At 48.8% G+C, this 20,465-nt stretch overlaps 1 protein-coding gene across 14 annotated transcripts in view; it reads right to left on the bottom strand.

Annotated features, from left to right (window-relative positions):
• The window catches only part of KMT2D (lysine methyltransferase 2D), a 112,093-nt gene that overhangs the window by 15,805 nt on the left and 75,823 nt on the right, over positions 1-20,465 (bottom strand). For all 14 annotated transcript variants that reach the window (XM_080994299.1, XM_080994292.1, XM_080994300.1 and 11 more), the window contains 9 exons: positions 16,574-19,567; positions 15,638-15,781; positions 12,280-12,444; positions 10,377-10,533; positions 6,141-6,222; positions 4,265-4,440; positions 2,616-2,743; positions 1,151-1,286; positions 915-1,039 (listed from right to left, as the gene is read on the bottom strand). In XM_080994299.1, coding sequence (XP_080850425.1) covers positions 915-1,039; positions 1,151-1,286; positions 2,616-2,743; positions 4,265-4,440; positions 6,141-6,222; positions 10,377-10,533; positions 12,280-12,444; positions 15,638-15,781; positions 16,574-19,567 — 4,107 coding nt within the window. The remainder of the gene's footprint in view (positions 1-914; positions 1,040-1,150; positions 1,287-2,615; positions 2,744-4,264; positions 4,441-6,140; positions 6,223-10,376; positions 10,534-12,279; positions 12,445-15,637; positions 15,782-16,573; positions 19,568-20,465) is intronic.

Here is a 20,465-nt window from a genome sequence, read left to right as displayed (position 1 = left end):
GCAAGCAATATATACACACCAAGCAAGCACTTTGATCTGCCACTTGGAAGCCCTCAAGAAGTGGTGAAGTGACTCCCCCAGGTAGCCTCAGTTTGCACGGCTGATCAGTCTGTGCATAAGCTTCTCTCTAAAACTCTGCCCACAACCATCCAATTTATAGATAGCTAGCCTGAGTGGCTTGCTATCTATAACGGAATAGAATTAAGTACGTAACCAGAGGTACCACTGTATTCTGATGTACAGTGGTACCTCGGGTTAAGAACTTAATTCGTTCTGGAGGTCCATTCTTAACCTGAAACTGTTCTTAACCTGAGGTACCACTTTAGCTAATGGGGCTCCCACTGCCGCTGCTGCGCGTTTACCGTTCTCATCCTGAAGCAAAGTTCTTAACCCAAGGTACTATTTCTGGGTTAGAAGAGTCTGTAACCTGAAGCGTATGTAACCCAAGGTACCACTGTAGTCCTCTTCTCCCGCCCCACCCCCAATTTCTTTCTCTTCTACTTTCCAAGACACCTATGGGGTACTGGGGCAGGTAGGAATCTAGGGCCCAGTTACTACACCTTCCCAAAACAAAGGAAGATTAAAAAGAGAGAGAGAGAGGTGGTATTGGCAAAATGCAGAATGAGACAGAATTTAAAAGGAGGAAGGGGAAGATGAAGAGAAATGACACCGGAAGGGGCGTTGTGCCAAGACCTCCAGCTAATCCCCCTGATTTCTGTTCTGGTTTCTGTTCTGGTAATGTATTTTGTGTTTTCATACTGTGGTTTTATGCTATGAACCACCCTGAGACCTGCAGGTATAGGGCAGTATACAAATTTAATTCATCATCACCATCATCATCCAGTGGTCAAACCTGCCAAGTGCATAGGGAGAAAAGCATTCTGGGAAAGCTCCCACCCCCGACCCTTTCCCACCTGTTTGAGCAGCGTCAAGATGTCCAGCTCGTTCTTCAGACTGTAGCCAGGCAGCATTGCATCAAACTGCTTCAGCCATTCTGGCCCTCCTTCGGGGCCCTTGGGAGCCGCTGGCTTCTCTTTGCCTAAGGGGAAAGGGGGGGGGGGGAACCTTTGAAACATGTACTTACAGCCAGGGGCACAGAAACCTCGAGTGCACATATGCGTCCACGATCTCCTGAAGTTCGGCTACTTACCCTGCGTGTCAGCATCGACTTTTCTGGGCTCGCTGGCAGCAGCCCGCATGTGGCTGTCTGGAAACAGCACTTCGTAAGAACTGGGGATCTTCATGCTCAACAGCTCTGCCACTGCCACCATGACACCGTTCAGGTTCTGGGGGAACATGGGAAGAGTCAGGAAGGAGCGGCGGGCAGCCGAGCCGCCCGAAACCTTTGCGGGGTAAGCTCACCTGCTGACAAGCCTCATTTTGCACAACCACCGCTGCACACCATTGCTTCAGCATCCCAGACAGTAGACTGAGAAAGATTCAGTCAAGCCTTCCCTTAAGCGTCAATCCCAAAGTCAATCCCCGGCATCTCAGGTTAGGACTGTGAGCATCTGCAGTCTGGGAGCCACTGTCAGCCCTCTAGCTGTTTTTGGACTACAACTCCCATCATCCCCAGGTACCAGTAGTCAGGGATGATGGGAGTTGTAGTCAAAAAACAGCTGGAGGGCCAAGTTTTGGAAACACTGGTGTCGACAGTGCTGAGCTAGGCAGACCAATGGTTTATCACAATGCAGTCTATCACATTCCTATGTTTTGCTTCAGGCTGTAAGTCTCATGCTGTTAGTGTATCACTCGATCTCTCCTCAGCAACTCACAGCTGAAAACCTGAATTGTGTATCAGCATATTGTCTGAGGGGGAAGGGGATGCAAGAAGGAAAGTTGCAGATCTTTTGCATGCGGTCTGGTGGGGACTGCTGGCGTGCACGCATGCGCTGCACTCGCCAGGTAACGTGTGCAAATTCAACGCCAGTGTTGAAAACTGGGGAGAAATTTACTGCTTGGCTCTGACTGCTGGGAAACCAAGCAACACAGTTTATCCCAGCTCTGCCTTTGCGTCCAAACAACTTACCGTATTTTTCACTCTATAAGACACACCTAGTATTTAGAGGAGGAAAACAAGGGGAAAAAATCTCTCCCTCTCTGCACAACGCTGCTCCAGCGAAGTGGGAGGAGAAATGGAAGGGGCTCCATTCCTCCTCCCGCTTCGCTGAAGGGCCACTGCGCAGCGCCATCCGCTCCATAAGACGCACAGACATTTCCCCTGACTTTTTAGGAGGAAAAAAAGTGCGTCTTATGGCCCTCCAGAAATTTATTTTTATTTAGCAAGATTTGCTGCTTAATTAAAAGAACCTCCAAGCCATTCACATTAAATATTCATTTTTAAAGCAGCAGCACAAGACATTCAGCACATAAAAAACTCTCGAATTATCAACATATCGATAAAAAACAGCAGTACACCTAATAAAATTAAAAGTCTGGCTAGGTTTGCCTGCACATGAAAATTTCAAGTCTCTTCCACCCATCTAGACATTAGCCCTGCCCTATGCGAAACAAGACGTGGTAAAAGGCACCACCACGCCAGAATATTTATCGCCCCGGAAACAATTGTGAAGCCCCGCCCTTGGGTTGGGGGCTTTTCTGTGGTGGCTCCCTACCTTGGCGGCAGCTGCAGAGACAGTGAGCATGACAGAGACCTCGCTGCCCTTGGCTTTCTCCCAGGACGTGCCTGGAGTCCCCTTTCCCGCTTGCTCCAAGGTCCCGTAAGGCTTGGCATCTGGGAAAGCTGAGAAGCGGGAGGCAAGGGGGAGACAATGGCAAGAGTCAAACACACACACACACACACACACACACACACACAAACGCATAATTAGCACCTTGTATCACCTTAGAAAAGGACGCGGGTGGTGCTCTGGGTTAAACCACAGAGCCTAGGGCTTGCCGATCAGAAGGTCGGCGGTGCAAATCCCCGCGACAGGGTGAGCTCCCGTTGCTCGGTCCCTGCTCCTGCCCACCTAGCAGTTCAAAAGCACGTCAAAGTGCAAGTAGATAAATAGGTACCGCTCCAGCGGGAAGGTAAACGGAGTTTCCGTGCGCTGCTTTGGTTCGCCAGAAGCGGCTTAGTCATGCTAGCCACATGACCCAGAAGCTGTACGCCGGCTCCCTCAGCCAGTAAAGTGAGATGAGTGCCGCAACCCCAGAGTCGGTCACGACTGGACCTAATGGTCAGGGGTCCCTTTATCACCTTAGAAAGCACAGAGCTACCCAGCACTCAAACCACACCCCGTTTGCCTCTTAGAATCAAGATGTCTGTTGCCAACAGTACCCGAGAAGAACTCCTTCTGCTGTTGGAGAGCCTAGAATCATAGAAGGGACCTCAGAGGTCAAGTAGTCCAACCCCTAAAAAGCAGGGGTGGGGAATCTCGGGCCCGAGGGCAGAACACATTTTTACGGGACTCGTCTCCATCATCTTTTGCCTGGCTGCAGGGTGCCCTTGCAGTGGGACAGTGTTCCTTAGTTCCCTGCCTGGACTCGGGTCTGTTGTACAAAGTTACACCGGTTGCTTTGCCCAACTTCTGCATCCGGCCCCTGGAAGGCTGCCCAGAAAGGAATGTTGCTCTCAGGTTCCTTCTCCCTGACCTAAAGTTATGGGCACCTTCTCCCTAGGACAACAGCAGCAGTTTTTTCCCAAACATTTATTCAAAAGTTACAATACAGCTGTGTCCACTGCCGTAATATCACAGAATGATCACTCCAATCCTCCATCCCACATCACTGTCATGTTGGCTCACCAAATATCCTCAATAGGAGCCCAACTACCGATCGGGTTTACTAGACATTTTCAATCAGTATCTCCTCCCCCCAGACACCTCTGTGATAATGATGACATTGAAATATCCTGTCCTTCTTCAATAAAAGTGAAGAAAAGGAGGCCAAATCGTGTCAAAGGTATCTTTTTTGGAGATTCCTTTGGTTAGTCGCCAATGGTATGTGATAAAGCAAAGCTCCAGATTATTATTAACCCAAGTCTCTATTGGCATATTAGAGGTTTCCTTCCATCGCTGCGCAATAACTAGTCGGTCTGCTGTGAATAGGAAGGAAATTAATTCTTTAGATGGAAGGCTAGAATTTGGGGTCAAATCTAGTGATGATAAGGCAAGTGCTGAATTTGGGGGGATAGTTTACTGGTTTCGCAGTGTGGTCCATGCCTTTTGTGATAAAGTTCTTTATCTGATCTCCAAAGACAGCAGCAGTTTAGATGCTGCTGCAGCCCATCCCTTGAGCATCTTCTCTGTCCCCCACAAACCTGGGATGCTGGCCTTTGGGATGATGGGGATGACTGGAGAGAGGGGTCTCTCTTCCACCTCCGGCTTGGCTCCCGACAGCAAGGGAAAGCGTGGCACCTCTTCGCTCAGGACACTCTCGGGAGATGAGGCTGGGACGATGCTGTCGGGGGAGTCGCTCTCCTCGTCGCTCTCCATCCTGGAAGGAAATCGGGCGGGACCTCAGAACGGTGCTGCCGCCGTTGCCATGGCTTCTGACAGAGGTGGGACTGCGGTAACCCAGCCTGAACCACACCCTAGGTCAGGGGTGGGGTGGGGGACCTGTGGCCCTCCAAATGCCACCGGACTATAACTCCCATTATCCCTGACCACTGGTCATGCATCTCCAGGGCCACAGGTTCCCCAGCCATCCTCACGATTCCAGGAAGATGAGATGCAAGGGTATAGATCAGGGTTTCCTAAACTTGGGTCTTCAGCTGTTTTGGGACTACAATTCCCATCATCCCTGACCACTGGGTCCTAGGGATGATGTGAGATTATAGATTAAGTACACAGTGGTACCTTGAGTTACAAACGCCCCAACTCTGCTAACCTGGAAGAGTTACCTCGAGTTGAGAACTTTGCCCCAGGATGAGAACGGAAATCGTGTGCTGGCCCCATTAGCAAAGAGGCCCCATTAGCGAAAGCACACCTCTAGTTAAGAACAGTTTCAGGTTAAAAACGGACCTCCAGAACAAATTAAGTTCATAACTAGAGGTACCACTGTAATGATGATCATCCTCCTCCCCCTCCTGCTTCTCCCAGAGCAAACAAGAACCACTGACCAACTTTACTTATTTGTACTGTTTCTAAGCCTACCATTTTTGTCTGGTTTTTGTTTATTTCAACCCTTTGTATACTGCTTAACCACAGCTGTCTCTTAAGTGGTGTACAAAAGACTCCAATGCAATAAAAACTAAAAGTGAGTTAAAACTATTAAATCGGAGAGTTATTAAAAAGCCTACTGAAATTTTGAAAAAGTCTTCAGTAAGTGCTCAAAGTTGAACATGGTGGTCAACAATTCCCAACATCCTGAACTAAGTTAGGTTTATAAGAATTAGGACTTGGAAAGCCGTTATAAGGATATGCATGGAAATTCAACCAAGGGGAAGCGAGGAAGTCACTTAACAATGTTAATAAGTGTAATTTTAATAATGTTATGATTTATGTTTGTTTGTGTGTGTGTTTTGTTTGTTTCTAATTTTGTGAAAAGGCCAGCGGGTGGCGCTGTGGGTAAAATCTCAGTGCCTAGGACTTGCTGATCATAAGGTCGGCGGTTCGAATCCCCGCGGCGGGGTGAGCTCCCGTCGTTCGGTCCCAGCTCCTGCCCACCTAGCAGTTCAAAAGCACCCCTAAGTGCAAGTAGATAAATAGGTACCGCTTTATAGCGGGAAGGTAAACGGCGTTTCCGTGTGCTGCGCTGGTGTTGGCTCACCAGTGCAGCTTCGTCACGCTGGCCACGTGACCCGGAAGTGTCTTTGGACGGTGCCGGCTCCCGGCCTCTTGAGTGAGATGAGCGCACAACCCTACAGTCGGTCACGACTGGCCCGTACGGGCAGGGGTACCTTTACCTTTAATTTTGTGAAAATTAATAAAAAAACCAATTCCCAACATCCATGTTGAGGTTGATGGGAGTTTGTGCCCTCCAGGCAGGTGATGCAACGCAGGTGAAGTAGATTATCAGTCTTCCATACTTCCCGACAAAACTTCACCCAAGCTAGATCTCAGAAAGGAAAAGCTTCTCCTCTCCCAAATGCGACAGTTAATGCCATAGCTTCCATTTGGGGGAAAACCCCCACGAAGCAGAGGTTCAGGATGCCCCGTGGTCGAGTTGGTTCCGCCCTTCAGCTCCATCCTTACCTGACATCCTCGGTCTGGTTGTGTGGCGGTGTGGGCAGAGCTGCGAGGAGATCTAAGCTTTTCACTTCCACAGGGGGAGCATCTGCAAACGTGAGGCAGAAAACATAAGGTTTAACATGTCAGGATGCTTATTTGTCTACCTTACCTTAACTATTCCAAAATTCAGGCAGGCCTTTACATTGGCCAGACTAAATATGTTACCCTCAGCTGTTCTTGAAGGTAGATATCAAAAAAATTCATTCGAGAACCGGCTCTGCCCCTGTGGAGCTGGCTACGTAGAGACTGTGTCACACGTTCTCCTGTCTTGTTCCCTATATAAAGATCTCAGGGACGAGACCATCACGCCACTCCTATCTGCCATCCCGGGCCGCTCTTGTGAAGCCAAATTGTTCTCACTCCTAGCCAACCAGAACAGCTCGACAACGGAGAAGGTTGCTAAATTTATCGAGAGAGCAATGAGACTGAGAGCTGCCATCTGAATGACATCAGTGTCGTCATCCGGATTTCTCGCTTAGGATCTTATCATTATTATCATTATGTTTTATTATTAGTATTTTATTATCTCTGCCAAGTTTTAAGTACTGAGATTATTACCGTATTTTTTGCACCATAACACTCACTTTTTTCCTCCTAGAAAGTAAGGGGAAATGTCTGTGCGTGTTATGGAGGGTATGCCTATGGGTGGCATGCCTACGGATTTTCCTCCTCTAAAAACTGCGTGTGTGTTATGGTCGGGTGCGTGTTATAGAGCGAAAAATACGGTAATTTATCTGCATCTGGTTATTATTATCTTTCTCCCTGTCCGGACCATTTATATTTATATTCTTTCAACTTGGCTGGTCTATTTACTTAACCGACCTGGAACAATCTACCTGAGAAAAGGCCGCCGCCCATGGGACAGAGGGTCACTGATGAATGATAATCCAGCTTTTACCTAGGGTTTTAATAGGCCATAAGATTATACGGTAACTATATTTGTAATGTATTTTTGTCGGTGTTTGTCCTTTTATGCTATGGCCTGTTGGCTACGCAAATAAAGTCCTTGTTTGTTGTTGTTGTCAGGATGCTATAGGAAGTGGGGTGGAATTCTAATCATGGCTTCCCTGGATCAATTCCAGCTTTTCGCAGCCTCTTGCTGTGGGCAAGAGGCTCGGAGGGATGCAGCCTATCACAGGCCAAGCTTAACGCTTGCCTTTCTTAGGCTGCTTAACATCAGACCGGCCAAGCAGAGGACTGGCTGGTTCTGGGAGATAATCTGTCTCCTGCTACGAGGAGGAGCGATCCCAGACCCCTTAACGGAGGCAGCCATATGTCCATGCCTGAACATGGACCCACATGAATGCAAGTAAGCATCGGCTGGCTACAAATTTCCCCATTTGGGACAAGGCCCTCAAGTGGGCGGATGTGCAATTCCAGATATGACTGAATTGGACAAATTTTATCTTGATCCAAATTCAAATCCATTTCAAGCCCAAGCTTGGCAGCTGGAATGGCTTTGGTGGCTGGCTGCCACGCGCTCTTCCCACTACCCCTTTAGAATTCATTCATTCAGCCTTGTTTTTTTAAAAAAATTTAAACTAAGTAATAAGAATAAATAAATAAGAATAAAAATGTGCACCCCCGCTCCTCGAGACCATTCCATTGTAACTATCCAGCCTCCCAAAATTTCAACAACTCTTGTGATGGTTTGACCCCTTTCCATTTTAACAGTACAGATTGTACAAACACCTTCCATATCTCCTCAAAATCATTTCTCCTGAATATTTCCCGCCTTCCCTTAATAACACATGTCATTATCATTAAAAGCTATATCCTATATTCATTCAGCCTCTATTGGTATAAATTAGACAATAAAATCATAAAAGAAAAAAAATACATAAAACATGGGTAATCCAGACATATTGAACACCTAAAACGTACAAAAGACTCAGCAGCCACCATTAAGTAAAACTAAGTAGTTTTAAATGTGACTTTAACAACAACATCCCTTTAGAGTCAACATCCTTTTAGGGACTTCCGGGTTGGCGCCATCGCCGAATGGCGGACTCCCTCCGAGCTCCGGAGGGAGCCTGCTCGGCAGGGGCTGGGTCCTACCGCACCGGCGATGCGGGGACCCTTAAAAACCACGGCCACGAGGGTCGTGGACATGGAGACTCGGCTGGCACCGCTAGCGCCCTCCCGACTCGTGAAGGAGCCTTTTTAAAGGCTACGGATCGGGTGCCGGGGAGAAGCGTGGTGCTTTGAGTCCTCTGCTATCCCTGCCGAGCGCAGCCGCATGCCATCCGGCGGAGAGCGCTGACTTCTTCTATTGAAAATTCGGACTTTTAGACAACAACCCGTGAGTAATTTGGAAACTGGGTTTAAAAGGAGGAAAAAAAGAATTTCTTTTTGAAATTGGATACGAGCGGGGGGGGATCCAAAAAGGAAGTCAGTCCCCCCCCCTATTGTAAACCTTTCAAGACAAGGACGGGGAAACCAAGGTCCAAAAAGATTTGTATTGCTGATAATCACTAAGAATTCCACGATGGGGAATCACAAGAACTGTGCTGGAGGATGAATTGAGGGAGAAGAAACGTAACCCCCCCCCCTGGGAACCGGGGTGATTGAAGAGAGAGCCTGGTGAAAAGAGTCGGAGATTTTGGCAGCTGTCAAAGTAGCTGTCAAAGTCGGAAAGTAGAAGGATTTTATTATGAGAACTTTGCTGGCTAAATTTGTTACAATTTGCTACAACTCGTTAAAACTTGGATACAAAATGGCGAAAATATGGATAACAATCGGACTTTTGGACTAGAGAGGACAAAGTTATAACAATCCCCCTAGAGGAGTTTCGGGACATTACCAAGATGGTCGTAAGTGGGAAAAAATACCATTGGAATTTTACAGGACTGGTTATCTTCTGGGAAAGCTGCAAAACGGAAATAATATTTTGTCTACAGGGTGTTCAGCTAAAGGAGACAATAGAATTTTCTATTGAAGAAAGGAAGGGACTGAACGCAAGTTTTTGTTCCTGAATAACAATAATCCCTGCAGACTTACTAAGCTTCTGAATTAGAACGTTTCAGCAGCGGAACAAGAGGAAACTGGACTATAATTTGGAAAGAACAATGGGGGGAGTTTTATTTAAGATCTGAAGTTAAGTGTTCTAAAAATAATTATGAAAGGGAAAAAAAGAAAAAAAAAACCAGCAAGGAGTTGGGGGAAATAGGTGATTCTTGGATTGTAAGAATTCCAGGCGGATAATATGGTTTGGTGGTCAGGGGGAAATTAAACCGGGGACAGGGGGGGAGAACTAAAATCCAAAGGCTTGTCAACTTCTTTTTTTTTGAACTGGCTTTGTCTCATCTTTTATACTCTTTATTTCTTATTTCTGATATTTTTATTATGTGGGGTGTTTCTATTACTAAAAAAAAGGGAAATTGTGGAATGGAAATGGGGTGGGCCCTGGGAAAGAAATTTTCTGTGTTTTATTAAGGGTATTGATGTGGAGCGTAGAAATTTTAAATTCGAATAATGGTTTAAACAAATTAAGTTTTTATTCAGAACTGAGAGCTTGTGGAGCCAACAATATGAAAAAGGAATATGGTAGGGGTGGGGGAAGGGGGGAGTCCCAGAAAGCGGATTTATGAAAATAAGGCTATGAACGTATTTTAACTATTGCTTTCTGTATTTTCTTTTTTTTTTGAAAATCTTAATAAATATTATTTAAAAAAAAAAAAATAGAGTCAACATCCTTTTAGAGTCTCTGCGCCAATGAATGCCGCTCTCTTAGTAGCCCACAAGGCAGCAGCCATCAATACAGTCGTACCTTGGTTTTCAAACAACTTAGTTCTCAAACATTTTGGAAGTGAGTGTTCTGGTTTGCGAACGTTTTTTGGAACCCGGGCATCCAACGGGGCTTCCGGTTGGCTGCAGGCGCTTCCTGCAGCCAATCAGAAGCCGCGCTTTGGTTTCCGAATGTTTTCGGAACTCGAAAAGACTTCCGGAATGGATTCGGTTCCGACTTCCGAGGTACGAATGTATCATGAATTCAACCCAAATCATTTTGGCCTCACCGGTTTCTTTTAACTTCCACTGGGAAGCTCGGAGCAGCCCACCTGGGCCTCCCACCCCATCCAAAATCAGACCAGGGGCCTACATGCATATGCGCTCCGAGGATGCTGAAGAGCGCCAGAGGTTCTCTCGGAACATTCCGGAACCCGGCCGCACCTCTTCTCCTCAGCCATGGGGCTAACTTACCCTTTTGCCCTTCCTGCTCATGGGGCAGCACCGGCTCCTTGGGCTGCTCTGTCAGCTCCTCGGAAGACAGGACCCCGTTCACCAGCTTCTGCTGGACCGAGGGGGGCGGTGTGGGAGGCAGCGAAGAAGGTGGGGTTGGTGGGTTGCTCAGATTGTTCTAGAAAGAGATCAGAGGAGTCTGTATCCAGCAGAGCCCCCACCCCACCCCCAAACTTGAGGCGCTTTAGGTCACCTCGCCAAAACCCATATTTCCATAAACAGCTTCTTTTTTTGAGGGGGGAGCCACCCGGATTATTCTTATTCTTATTAACTTAATTTATATACCGCCCTATACCTGGGGGTCTCAGAGCGGTTGACAGAATAAAATCAAGATATAAAACCACAAAATGCCTAATAAAAATAAAAAGAACAACTCAATAGCCCCCACAAAAAAACACCGCATTTTAAAAGGGCATAGGATGTAAATCAGATCAACCAAAGTCCTGGTTAAAAAGGAACGTTTTTGCCTGGAGCCTAACAACTTTTTGTCATGGGGCAGGCTATAAACAGTGTGAATTATACAAACCATTAAATATATATAAAAGGTTTATAGGCTGCCTGTCAGCACAGCTTCCAGAGTTGTTCAACAACTTGGCTTATATGGACAAAGAGTGCTCTCCCCGGGAAGGCCTGCCTGGCCCCTACTTTGACGTGGAGACATTTTTAATTCCCCAGACCTTTTTAACTGCAGTCGACCTAGTTTTACATAGTGTGGTTTTATTAGCTTGCCTTCCTTGGCTCTGTAATCATTGCCGTTAAGCTGTTTTATTATTTCTGGTTGTTCTTGTCTCTTCTGTCAGTCACCCTGGAAATTCTCATGCACTGAACAGGGGGTGGGATACAACCAGCTAGATGGGTCACTGGGAGTGACCACCGTGACCACATAACACCAGTCCTGAAAGACCTACATTGGCTCCCAGTACGATTCCAAGCACAATTCAAAGTGTTGGTGCTGACCTTTAAAGCCATAAATGGCCTCGGTCCAGTATACCTGAAGGAGCATCTCCACCCCCATCGTTCATCCCAGACACTGAGATCCAGTGCCGAGGGCCTTCTGGTGGTTCCCTCACTGCGAGATGTGAGGTTACAGGAAACTAGGAAGAGGGCCTTCTCGGGAGTGGCGCCCGCCCTGTGGAATGCCCTTCCATCAGTTGTCAAGAAAATAAACAACTATCTGACTTTTAGAAGATATCTGAAGGCTGCCCCGTTTAGGGAAGTTTTTAATGTTTGCTCGTTTTTAAAAAATTATTATTAATATTCTGTTGGGAGCCGCCCAGAGGGTCTGGGGAAACCCAGCCAGATGGGTGGGGTATAAATAATAAATTATTATTTTAATTTTAATTTTAATTATTTATTTACTACTACTATTACAGTCTTACTTGGGTTGAATATGCTTCAGATTGAGCGTTTTCAGGTTACGCTCTGCAGCGACCCGGAAGTAACGGAGCACATTACTTATGGGTTTCGCCGCTTGCGCATGCGCTCAAAATGACGCCACGCACATGTGCGGAAGTGGCGAATCGCAACCCGCGTATGCGCAGACGCGGGTTGCGTTCGCTTCGGGATGCGAACAGGGCTCTGGAATGGATCCCGTTCGCATCCAGAGGTACTACTGTACTACTACTACTACTACTAGTGCTTTTCTTCTGGAAAAGAGGTGCTGGTATTCACTATGACATTGTTACAGTAAACACCACACTTTTAACAGGTGCTTTTCTTCCAGCTCTCGCGTTTCCTTCGGGGAAGGGAAGCACTGGCACAAGGCGGCTCGAGGTGACACCCAGGGAGGCTTCCCATCCAGGGCGAGGCAGCCCTACCTCCTGCCAAGTGTGCTGAAACGAGATCAGGGGCTGGCGGTCCTTACCTTGGTGAGCAGCTGGGAGTAATAGTCCGGAATGCTGTCCAAGGCGGCGTTACCAAAGGAGCCCTTCAGCTGGCTCTTGCCGTTGACCGGGCTGCTCCCAAAGGGGGGGAAGAGGTTGAAGTTGGCTGTGATGACAGGCTCCATCAGAGGCAGCAAGGAGAGCTCCTGAGAGGTGGCGGGAGAGACAGAACTGGGTCAAGGCAGTTGGCAGTTTCACGCACCGGCACATCCCTGTGCAAGGAGAAGTCTTCTCCTACGGACCCCGGCCCAAGGGGATCCAGAGAGATCTGGCTGCACCGGGCATGCCCAGTAGACACGCACAAACCGCTTCCCTCGCAGAGAGGGGAGGAAGAGTTCTCCCCTCCTTTTTATTTTATTTTGACAAAGCAATAATCATAAACAAATAAGAATAAACATGTGCACCCCACCACCGAGATCATTCCATTGTAACTATCCAACCTCCCAAAATTGCGATGGAGTGACCCCTTTCGGTTTTAACAGTACAAATTCTACTAACACCTTCCATATCTCCTCAAAATCATTTCTCCTGCATATTCCCGATCTTACCTTAATGGCACATGTTAACTGATCATTAATAGCTATATCCCACACCTCTTTATACCATTCTTCCGTTTTATATTCTGATTGCCCCTTACACTTCCTAGCTATAATAATTCATGCAGCTGTCAATAAATTTGTGAGCAAGTCCTTCATAGCCTGTGAACCTCCCACCCCATCGTAAATTGATAATAATGCTACCTCTGGACTTTCGGTCAGCTTTAACCCAGTGATTCCTGTTATCTCCTTAAGCATCCTTTGCCAGGAAAATTGTACATATTTACACCCCCACCACATGTGGATATAATTCAGAGTTTCCTGGCATCCCCTCCAATATAACACCGAATATTCCTTGTTTATTTGATTTAATCTGACGGCTGTTAAACACCATCTCCAAACTAATTTCTAATAATTTTCTTTTATTCTTATATACAACATTTTCAACGAACAATTCTCCCATATTTCCCCCCCAGCTTTGACTATCTATCTGCCCTGTTGTCTCCTTTCCACACACCTCTTTTAATTGAACACAAATTTTGGCAGATCTGCCCTGCATGCAAGAAGAAATATATATACATATATTTTTAAAAAATAATTTTATAAGTTGTGTGTCCTTGTTTCTCAATTGGATCCTTTTACGTGTTTTTTGTACATTTTATGCGTTGTGGCTGGCCATCATTTTTATTGATTATAGCTTAGCAATTCTTCATTGCCACCGTTAAGTGTAAACTGCTTATTAAAACCGCTGGTATTTAATTTTGCTGTCTGCCATTATATTCTAACAGATTATTGAATAGTGCTTCATTTGATAAAAGTTGCTTATTTTAAAGTTACGCTTGTTTTTATAAATTTATTTGGTTTTCAGATTGAAGTTTTATAATCACATATCCAACATACAACATAAAAACAAGATTCCAAAGAATCTCTTCGACTTCTCTCCTTCCCTTTGTGGGGTCTGTTGTTAATCATTTCCTCCTGCGTCTTTTATGATAATCCAAATCTTTTACATCTCCATTCTGTCCAAAAATTCACCATTAAACTACAAGTGTTATTCTAATCCTATTAAGAGATTTAGCTGTTATACAATGGTTTTAAAGATAAATTATAAATTTCCCCCTTAAAGTTATGTTTTTATTGCGGCCTTTTTTTTTTTGTATCAGACCAGATTGTTATTAGATGTGTGGTATCTGCTGCCTCTTTTGTCATTTCTTCAGCATGTAAATCGCCTTGTGTAGAGTAATACAGAAAGGCGTTATGCAAATATAAAGTGAGATGAAATGTAATGTAAGAAATGAAACAGGGCTGGGGGAGCGAGCCTCTTGCCCTTCAGATGGTGTTAGAATATATCTTCCATCATCCCTGACTGCATGCTAGCTGGAGGTGATGAAAGCCCCAAGACCAGCAACATCTTACAGGGCTGAGGTTCCCCCCTCCCCACCGGACCAAAAGGATCCAAACTACAAGAAAGAAGATTCCACCTAAACATTAGGAAGAACTTCCTGACAGTAAGAGCTGTTTGACAGTGGAATTTGCTGCCAAGGAGTGTGGTGGAGTCTCCTTCTTTGGAGGTCTTTAAGCAGAGGCTTGACAACCATATGTCAGGAGTGCTCTGATGGTGTTTCCTGCTTGGCAGGGGGTTGGACTCGATGGCCCTTGTGGTCTCTTCCAACTCTATGATTCTATGATTCTATGATATTTTGCTTCTACGAGGTCCTCTTCGCTTATTTTCTTCTTTCTGGCCATCTTGGATTCAATTCTAATCCTAATCCTGAGTCAAAACCCTCCCTCCCTCCCTCTTGCCTTTCTTTCCAGCAGAACCAGAGGGGCACCCCAGAAAAAAGTCAGGAGGGGGTTAATAAATGTCTACATGGCCCTCCCAGAATCCCTTCTCCTCTTTTCCTTCTGTAGTTTTTCCTTTCTTTCCCTGTCTCTTTTTTTTTATGTCTATCATTTTCTTGTTTTTCTTCTTCTTTCCAACTTTGTTCTTTTTTATAGACTTAAGTAGCTGTCTCACCTTAGAATATTACAAAAAGACACTTTGTAATGGGCAGGTATTTTCGTATACAGTGGTACCTTGGTTCTCAAACGCCTTGGCTCTCAAACTCCGAAAACCCAGAAGTGTTTCGGTTTTCAAACGTTTTTTGAAAGCCGAACATCCGATGCGGCTGTCGGCTATTGTTTCCGGGGCGTCTGCACCAATCAGAAGCTGCGCCTTGGTTTTCGAACATTTCGGAAGTCAAACAGACCTCCAGAACGGATTAAGTTTGGCGCTTTTGTTTTTGCTATTTAATTTGCGTTTTTGTTTTTGAGGCTTTTTCGGTTAATTTGTTTTTGTGACTGTGTGGAATCCATTTCAGCTACTGATTGATTGATTGTGTGACTGCGGAAATGGATAAAAGCCCCCCCATCCAAACAATGACTATCATCAGTGCAGGTAAGAGAAAAAATTAATTTTAATTTTTATCATCTACTATACTGTCTTCTTTATAGTACAGTACATTGATTATTGCTTTCATTTTATGGATCAATGGTCTCGTTAGACAGTAAAATTCATGTTAAATTGCTGTTTTAGGGGTTGTTTTTAAAAGTCTGGAACAGATTAATTCGTTTTGCATTACTTTATATGGGAACACGCCTTGGTTTTGGAACGCTTTGGTTTTGGAACAGACTTCCGGAACGGATTAAGTTTGAGAACCAAGGTACCACTGTATCTATGAATAAATACCAATAAATCAGTTATTTTATTTTATTTTTTAAAGGCTACCAAGCCCTCCCGCAGCAGCTGCATAGCGCAGGGTACCTGCTTGAGCTGTTTCATCAGAGCCTCATTGGATTTCACTCCGTCCTCTTTGCGCAGCTTCTTGCGAGAGTTGGCGACTCGCTCCCCAGCTTTCTGGGACCGCTTGGGCTTCGGCGGCGGGGGCTTCTTGGCTCCCAGCGCGTCCTGCAGGGAACACCCCAAAAAGGTAGAGGAGAGAAAAAAAGACAAGAGGAAAAGTGAATTTCTGCATTGCTGCCTGGGATCTGACGCCTACCGTGCCTGGAGTTATCCAAGATCCCCTTCCTAATGCTCCCAGTAGAGATCCACCTCCAAATCCGAGCTGATCCACTCTATACACACAGTGAGGTGGAGAAATTATGGACCATACCAGACTGATGGCAGTGTAGGCCCTGAAAGACCTACACTGGCTCCCAGTACGTTTCTGAGCTCAATTCAAAGTGTTGGTGCTGACCTTTAAAGCCCTAAAAGGCCTTGGCCCTGTATACCTGAAGGAGCGTCTCCACCCCCATCGTTCTGCCCGGACACTGAGATCCAGCGCCGAGGGCCTTCTGGCGGTTCCCTCACTGCGAGAAGTGAGTTTACAGGGAACCAGGCAGAGGGCCTTCTCGGTAGTGGCGCCCGCCCTGTGGAACACCTTCCCATCAGATGTCAAGGAAATAACAACTATCTGACTTTTAGAAGACATCTGAAGGCAACCCTGTTTAGGGAAGTTGTTAATGTTCGATCATTTTTTAAAAATTATTAATAATATTCTGTTGGGAGCCGCCCAGAGCGGCTGGGGAAACCCAGACAGATGGGCGGGGTATAAATAATAAATTTGTTGTAGTAGTAGTAGTAGTTGTTATTATTATTATTAGATTTATTTCCGAATGCTCCCCCTCCTAAGTGAAATCCAACCCAACGCCCCCTCTGACGTCCCTGCCCGTCGTTCCTCCTCCTTCCCTGCACTCTTACCTCTCGCACATCTGGTACCGGCTGCAACCGGCCCTCCGCCCCGGCGATCTTGCCATCCACGTGCCCGTTGACATCGCCTGAGCGCTGCGTCGCAAGAGTGACGTTCTTGGCCCGCAGCAGCTTCTGCAGCAAGAGGTGCCCGGCTTCGGTGCGGGTGAGGCTGTTGGTGGTTGCTGGAACGGCGGCGGCAGGGGCCAAGACAGGGTCCCCGTTCGCCTCCCGCTTGACGGGCTGGGTTCCACTCATCAGGGCGCACTGGGAGGCTTCCTCCTTGGGCTCCTGTTTGATGCAAACAAGGGGAAGGTCTCCTGGCGGCAGGGGCACCCTTCCCGCCAAGGGAGAAGCAGCTTCTACCACCTGCCCGTTGGCCGTGCCAGTCTCTGTGGCCTCTTTGGTGGTGGGGCACTCGGAGTCTCGGAGGCTGCACGTCCCGGGAGTCACTTCTCCCACGCTCGGGGGTGTTGGGGTGGAGAGCAGCAGGGAGCTGGGAGTAGCAGGCTGGTGCCTCTGGGTGGGAGTCTGCTGCTGCGGCGGCGGCGGCGGCTGCTGCTCAGGGCTTTTAGCCAAGAGCAAAGGAGACGGTCTCTTTGGCTCTGGAGGGCTCGGATGCTGCTGTGGCTGCACTGGCGCCTGCTGCCCAGATGCCATGCCGGCAACGCTCAAGGGGACAGAGGGAGCCTGAGGGGTGGGGAGCCTCACCATCCCCTGCTGCTGGGGACAGACAGCGGATTGCTGGCTCACCGGGACCCTCTGCTGCTGCTGCTCCACCGAGGCACCGAAACCCTGGTCCGGACGAATCTGGAAGACCGCCAGGGGCGGCTGCCTCTGCGGCTGCTGCCCCGCAGCGCCCGGCAGGGAGAGGTGCTGAGCAGCTTGCTGGCCTTGCTCGGGGGCCGCCTGCCCCGGGTAGGGACTGGCTTGCCGCAGCGCCTGGTTCTGCTGCTGCAGCAGGTTCTGCTGGTGCCTCTGCATTAGCAGGGCCTGCAGCTGCTGCTGCTGCTGCGGAGTCAGGTTCCGCAGCTGAGGGTTTTTGGAGATGACGCCCTGCAGCTGGGCACGGATCTGGCCCATCACAGGGCTGGACAGGATGCTTTGGCCTTGCGGGGAGGACTGCTGCAGCATCATGCTTTGTTGTTGTTGTTGTTGCTGCTGCTGCATCATCAGCCCTGGTGTTTTCGAGGGCCCGGCTGGGCTCTGAAGGCGTTGTTGCTGTTGTTGTTGTTGTTGCTGCTGCTGCTGCTGGAGGTGGTGCTGTCCCGGCAAACCTTTGGAAGGCTGCTCCAGGTTCTGTCCCATCATCCTTTGCACTTGGCCTTGCTGCTCCATCTGCTGGTTGAGCAAGTGGGGGCCCTGAGTTGCATCTCGATGGTGCTGCTGCTGCTGCTGCTGCGACAGCTCTTGCTGCAGAATGCCGTCTATAGGCAGGTGAGAACGCAATGGCTGCTGGAGGAGGTTGTTCTGTTGTTGTTGTTGCTGCTGCTGCTGCTGCTGCAGGTGGCTGCTTTGCTGCTGCTGCTGCTGCTGCTGCTGCAAGTGGCTGTTTTGCTGCTGCTGCTGCTGCATCCGTAGCTGCAGGGAGCCCAGCATGTTCTGCTGCTGGGGGCCCAAGAGCAAGTGCTGGGCTTGGCCCAGCTCAGCTGACTGCTTCTGCTGCTCCCCGTGCTGCTGGAGCATCAGCTGAGACGGCTGCTCCGGAAGAGGAGTCCCGTGGCCGCTCAGCCCCTGCTGCTGCTGCTGCTGCTCTTGAGTGCTCATCTGCAGCTGCCCTCCCATCTCTGGGCCCACCATGTGGGGTCTTAGCTGCTGTTGCAATGCACCGTCCGCCCCTTCGGGAGGCAGCATGGCCGGGCCGCCTTCTGGCCCTCCTTGTTGCTCCTTGACAGCCAACCCCTGCTGCTGCTGCTGCTGCTGCTGGGCTGGCTGCATTCCCTGAGTCGAGGAGTGCAGCTGCTGGTTCAGAGACCCGTGCTGCGCAAAGTGCTGGAGAGGTTCGGCGCCCACGCCCGGCCCCTGGCTCAGGGCGCCCTGCTGGGAAGCCGGCCCCTGGCCCAGGAGGGGCTGGTGCTGTTGCTGGCTCAGCAACGTCCTCTGCTGCTGCCCAAGGAGCCCTGGCTGCTGCTGCTGCTGCTGCTGCGGTGACAAAAGCAGCCGATGCCCCATCATGCCCTGCGCCTGCTGCACCAGCTGCTGAGGCACTCGGTGCTGCTGCCCCTGCTGTGGGGCCAACAACATTTGCCTCTGGGAAGCCGGGTGCCCCATCACGCCCTGATGCTGCAGCATTGAGTGTCCCAGCATGGCTTGCTGCTGCTGCTGCTGCTGTTGCTGCGGAGAGAGCTGCTGGACCAGGACTCCCGCCTGGTTTCCCAGCAGTCCTTGCTGCTTGGGGAGCAGATTCTGGCTCGGCTGGGGCGTGGGTGGCGGAGGCGGGGGCTGGCTCATCAAGCCCACCTGACCCATCGTGCTTTGCTGCTGCTGCTGCTGCTGCACCGAGATCTGCCCCATAAGGCTTTGCTGCTGCTGCTGCTGCTGCATCGCCATTTGTCCCATGTGGCTTTGCTGCTGCTGCTGCTGCATGGACACTTGCCCTATGAGGTTCTGCTGCTGCTGCTGCTGCTGCAGTTTCTGTGCCAGCTGCAGCCGCTGCTGCTGCATCTGCCGCTCCTGCAACAGGCGGTTGCTGGAGAAGAAGCTGTTGGGGGCCGAAGCGCCCGATGGCTGCTGCTGCTGCTGCTGCTGCCCTCCCATAAAGGGCAAGCCCTGCTGCACAGCCATGGCGGCGGCCTGAGGGAGGCGCAAGCCGGCCTGGCCTGCTAGGCCCTGCGGCCCCGGCTGGAGGCTGTGCGCGGAGAGGAGCTGGCCAGGGAGCTTGGCCATCAGGCGGGGGCTTTGCGAGGGGCTGAGGGCCAAGACGGCGGAGCTTTGCTGCTGGTGCTGCTGCTGCTTGTTGCGGTACTCAGCCATGAGGTTGGTGTGTTCCTTCTGCTGCTTCCGAACCTGTCAGAGAGAAAGAGGTAGCAGAGGCAACGTAAGCGCAGCAAACCACAAGGAGGGGTGCACCTGTTTTCTCCTACCATTAGGAAACCCACTTAAGGACTCTATACGGGCTCCGGAACACCCCATATGGGAAAGGGAGCCATTTTTTAATTATAACAATACAGTGGTACCTCAGGGTACATATGCTTCGGGTTATATATGTACGCTTCAGGTTACAGACGCCGCTAACCCAGAAATAGTATCTCGGGTTAAGAACTTTGCTTCAGGATGAGAACAGAAATCGTGCTCCGGTGGCGCGGAAGCAGCAGGAGGCCCCATTAGCTAAAGTGGTGCTTCAGGTTAAGAACAGCTATCCGAGGTGCCACTGTACCGCCCGAAACCGGTTTGAAGTCCAGATTATGGTATCAGTTTCATAATTTCTGACTTGGCAATATATCACAAATCATGGTGTGTGTGTATGTGTGCGCGCGCCATGCAAAAATCACAATGCAGGAGAAAATGTGAAGCCCGTCAATGTCTCCATCCTTTTATCAGACACTGTGATATACAGCAGACCCTCCAGATACGAAAATTCACTCCGGGGGTACGTACGTACCACGAAAAGTCCGCATATAGAGGCACCGCTTCTGCGCACGCGGCAAAACCCGAAAGTATACACTTCTGGGTTTGCCGTGCTTGCAACCTGAAAGTTACGTTACCCGAAGGTAACGTAACCTGAGGCTCCACTGTACTGAGATCTTTAGCTGGTGATATATCGTGATGCTGAAAACCAGCCCAGCCCTATAGTTCAGGCGGCAAAAGCATGTTTTATAAGAATTGGAAACTCACAGGAACGTTGGAATCTGCTTTCCCTCGCCTGAATTAGACCATCTGGCCAAATATTCTCTACACTGACTGG

Source organism: Podarcis pityusensis, assembly GCF_964106645.2.
Source record: "Podarcis pityusensis genome assembly, chromosome: 2".
NCBI lineage: Eukaryota > Metazoa > Chordata > Lepidosauria > Squamata > Lacertidae > Podarcis > Podarcis pityusensis.
The sequence above is the reverse complement of the archived record's forward strand: the minus strand, read 5'-3'. Positions and strand labels throughout refer to the sequence as shown.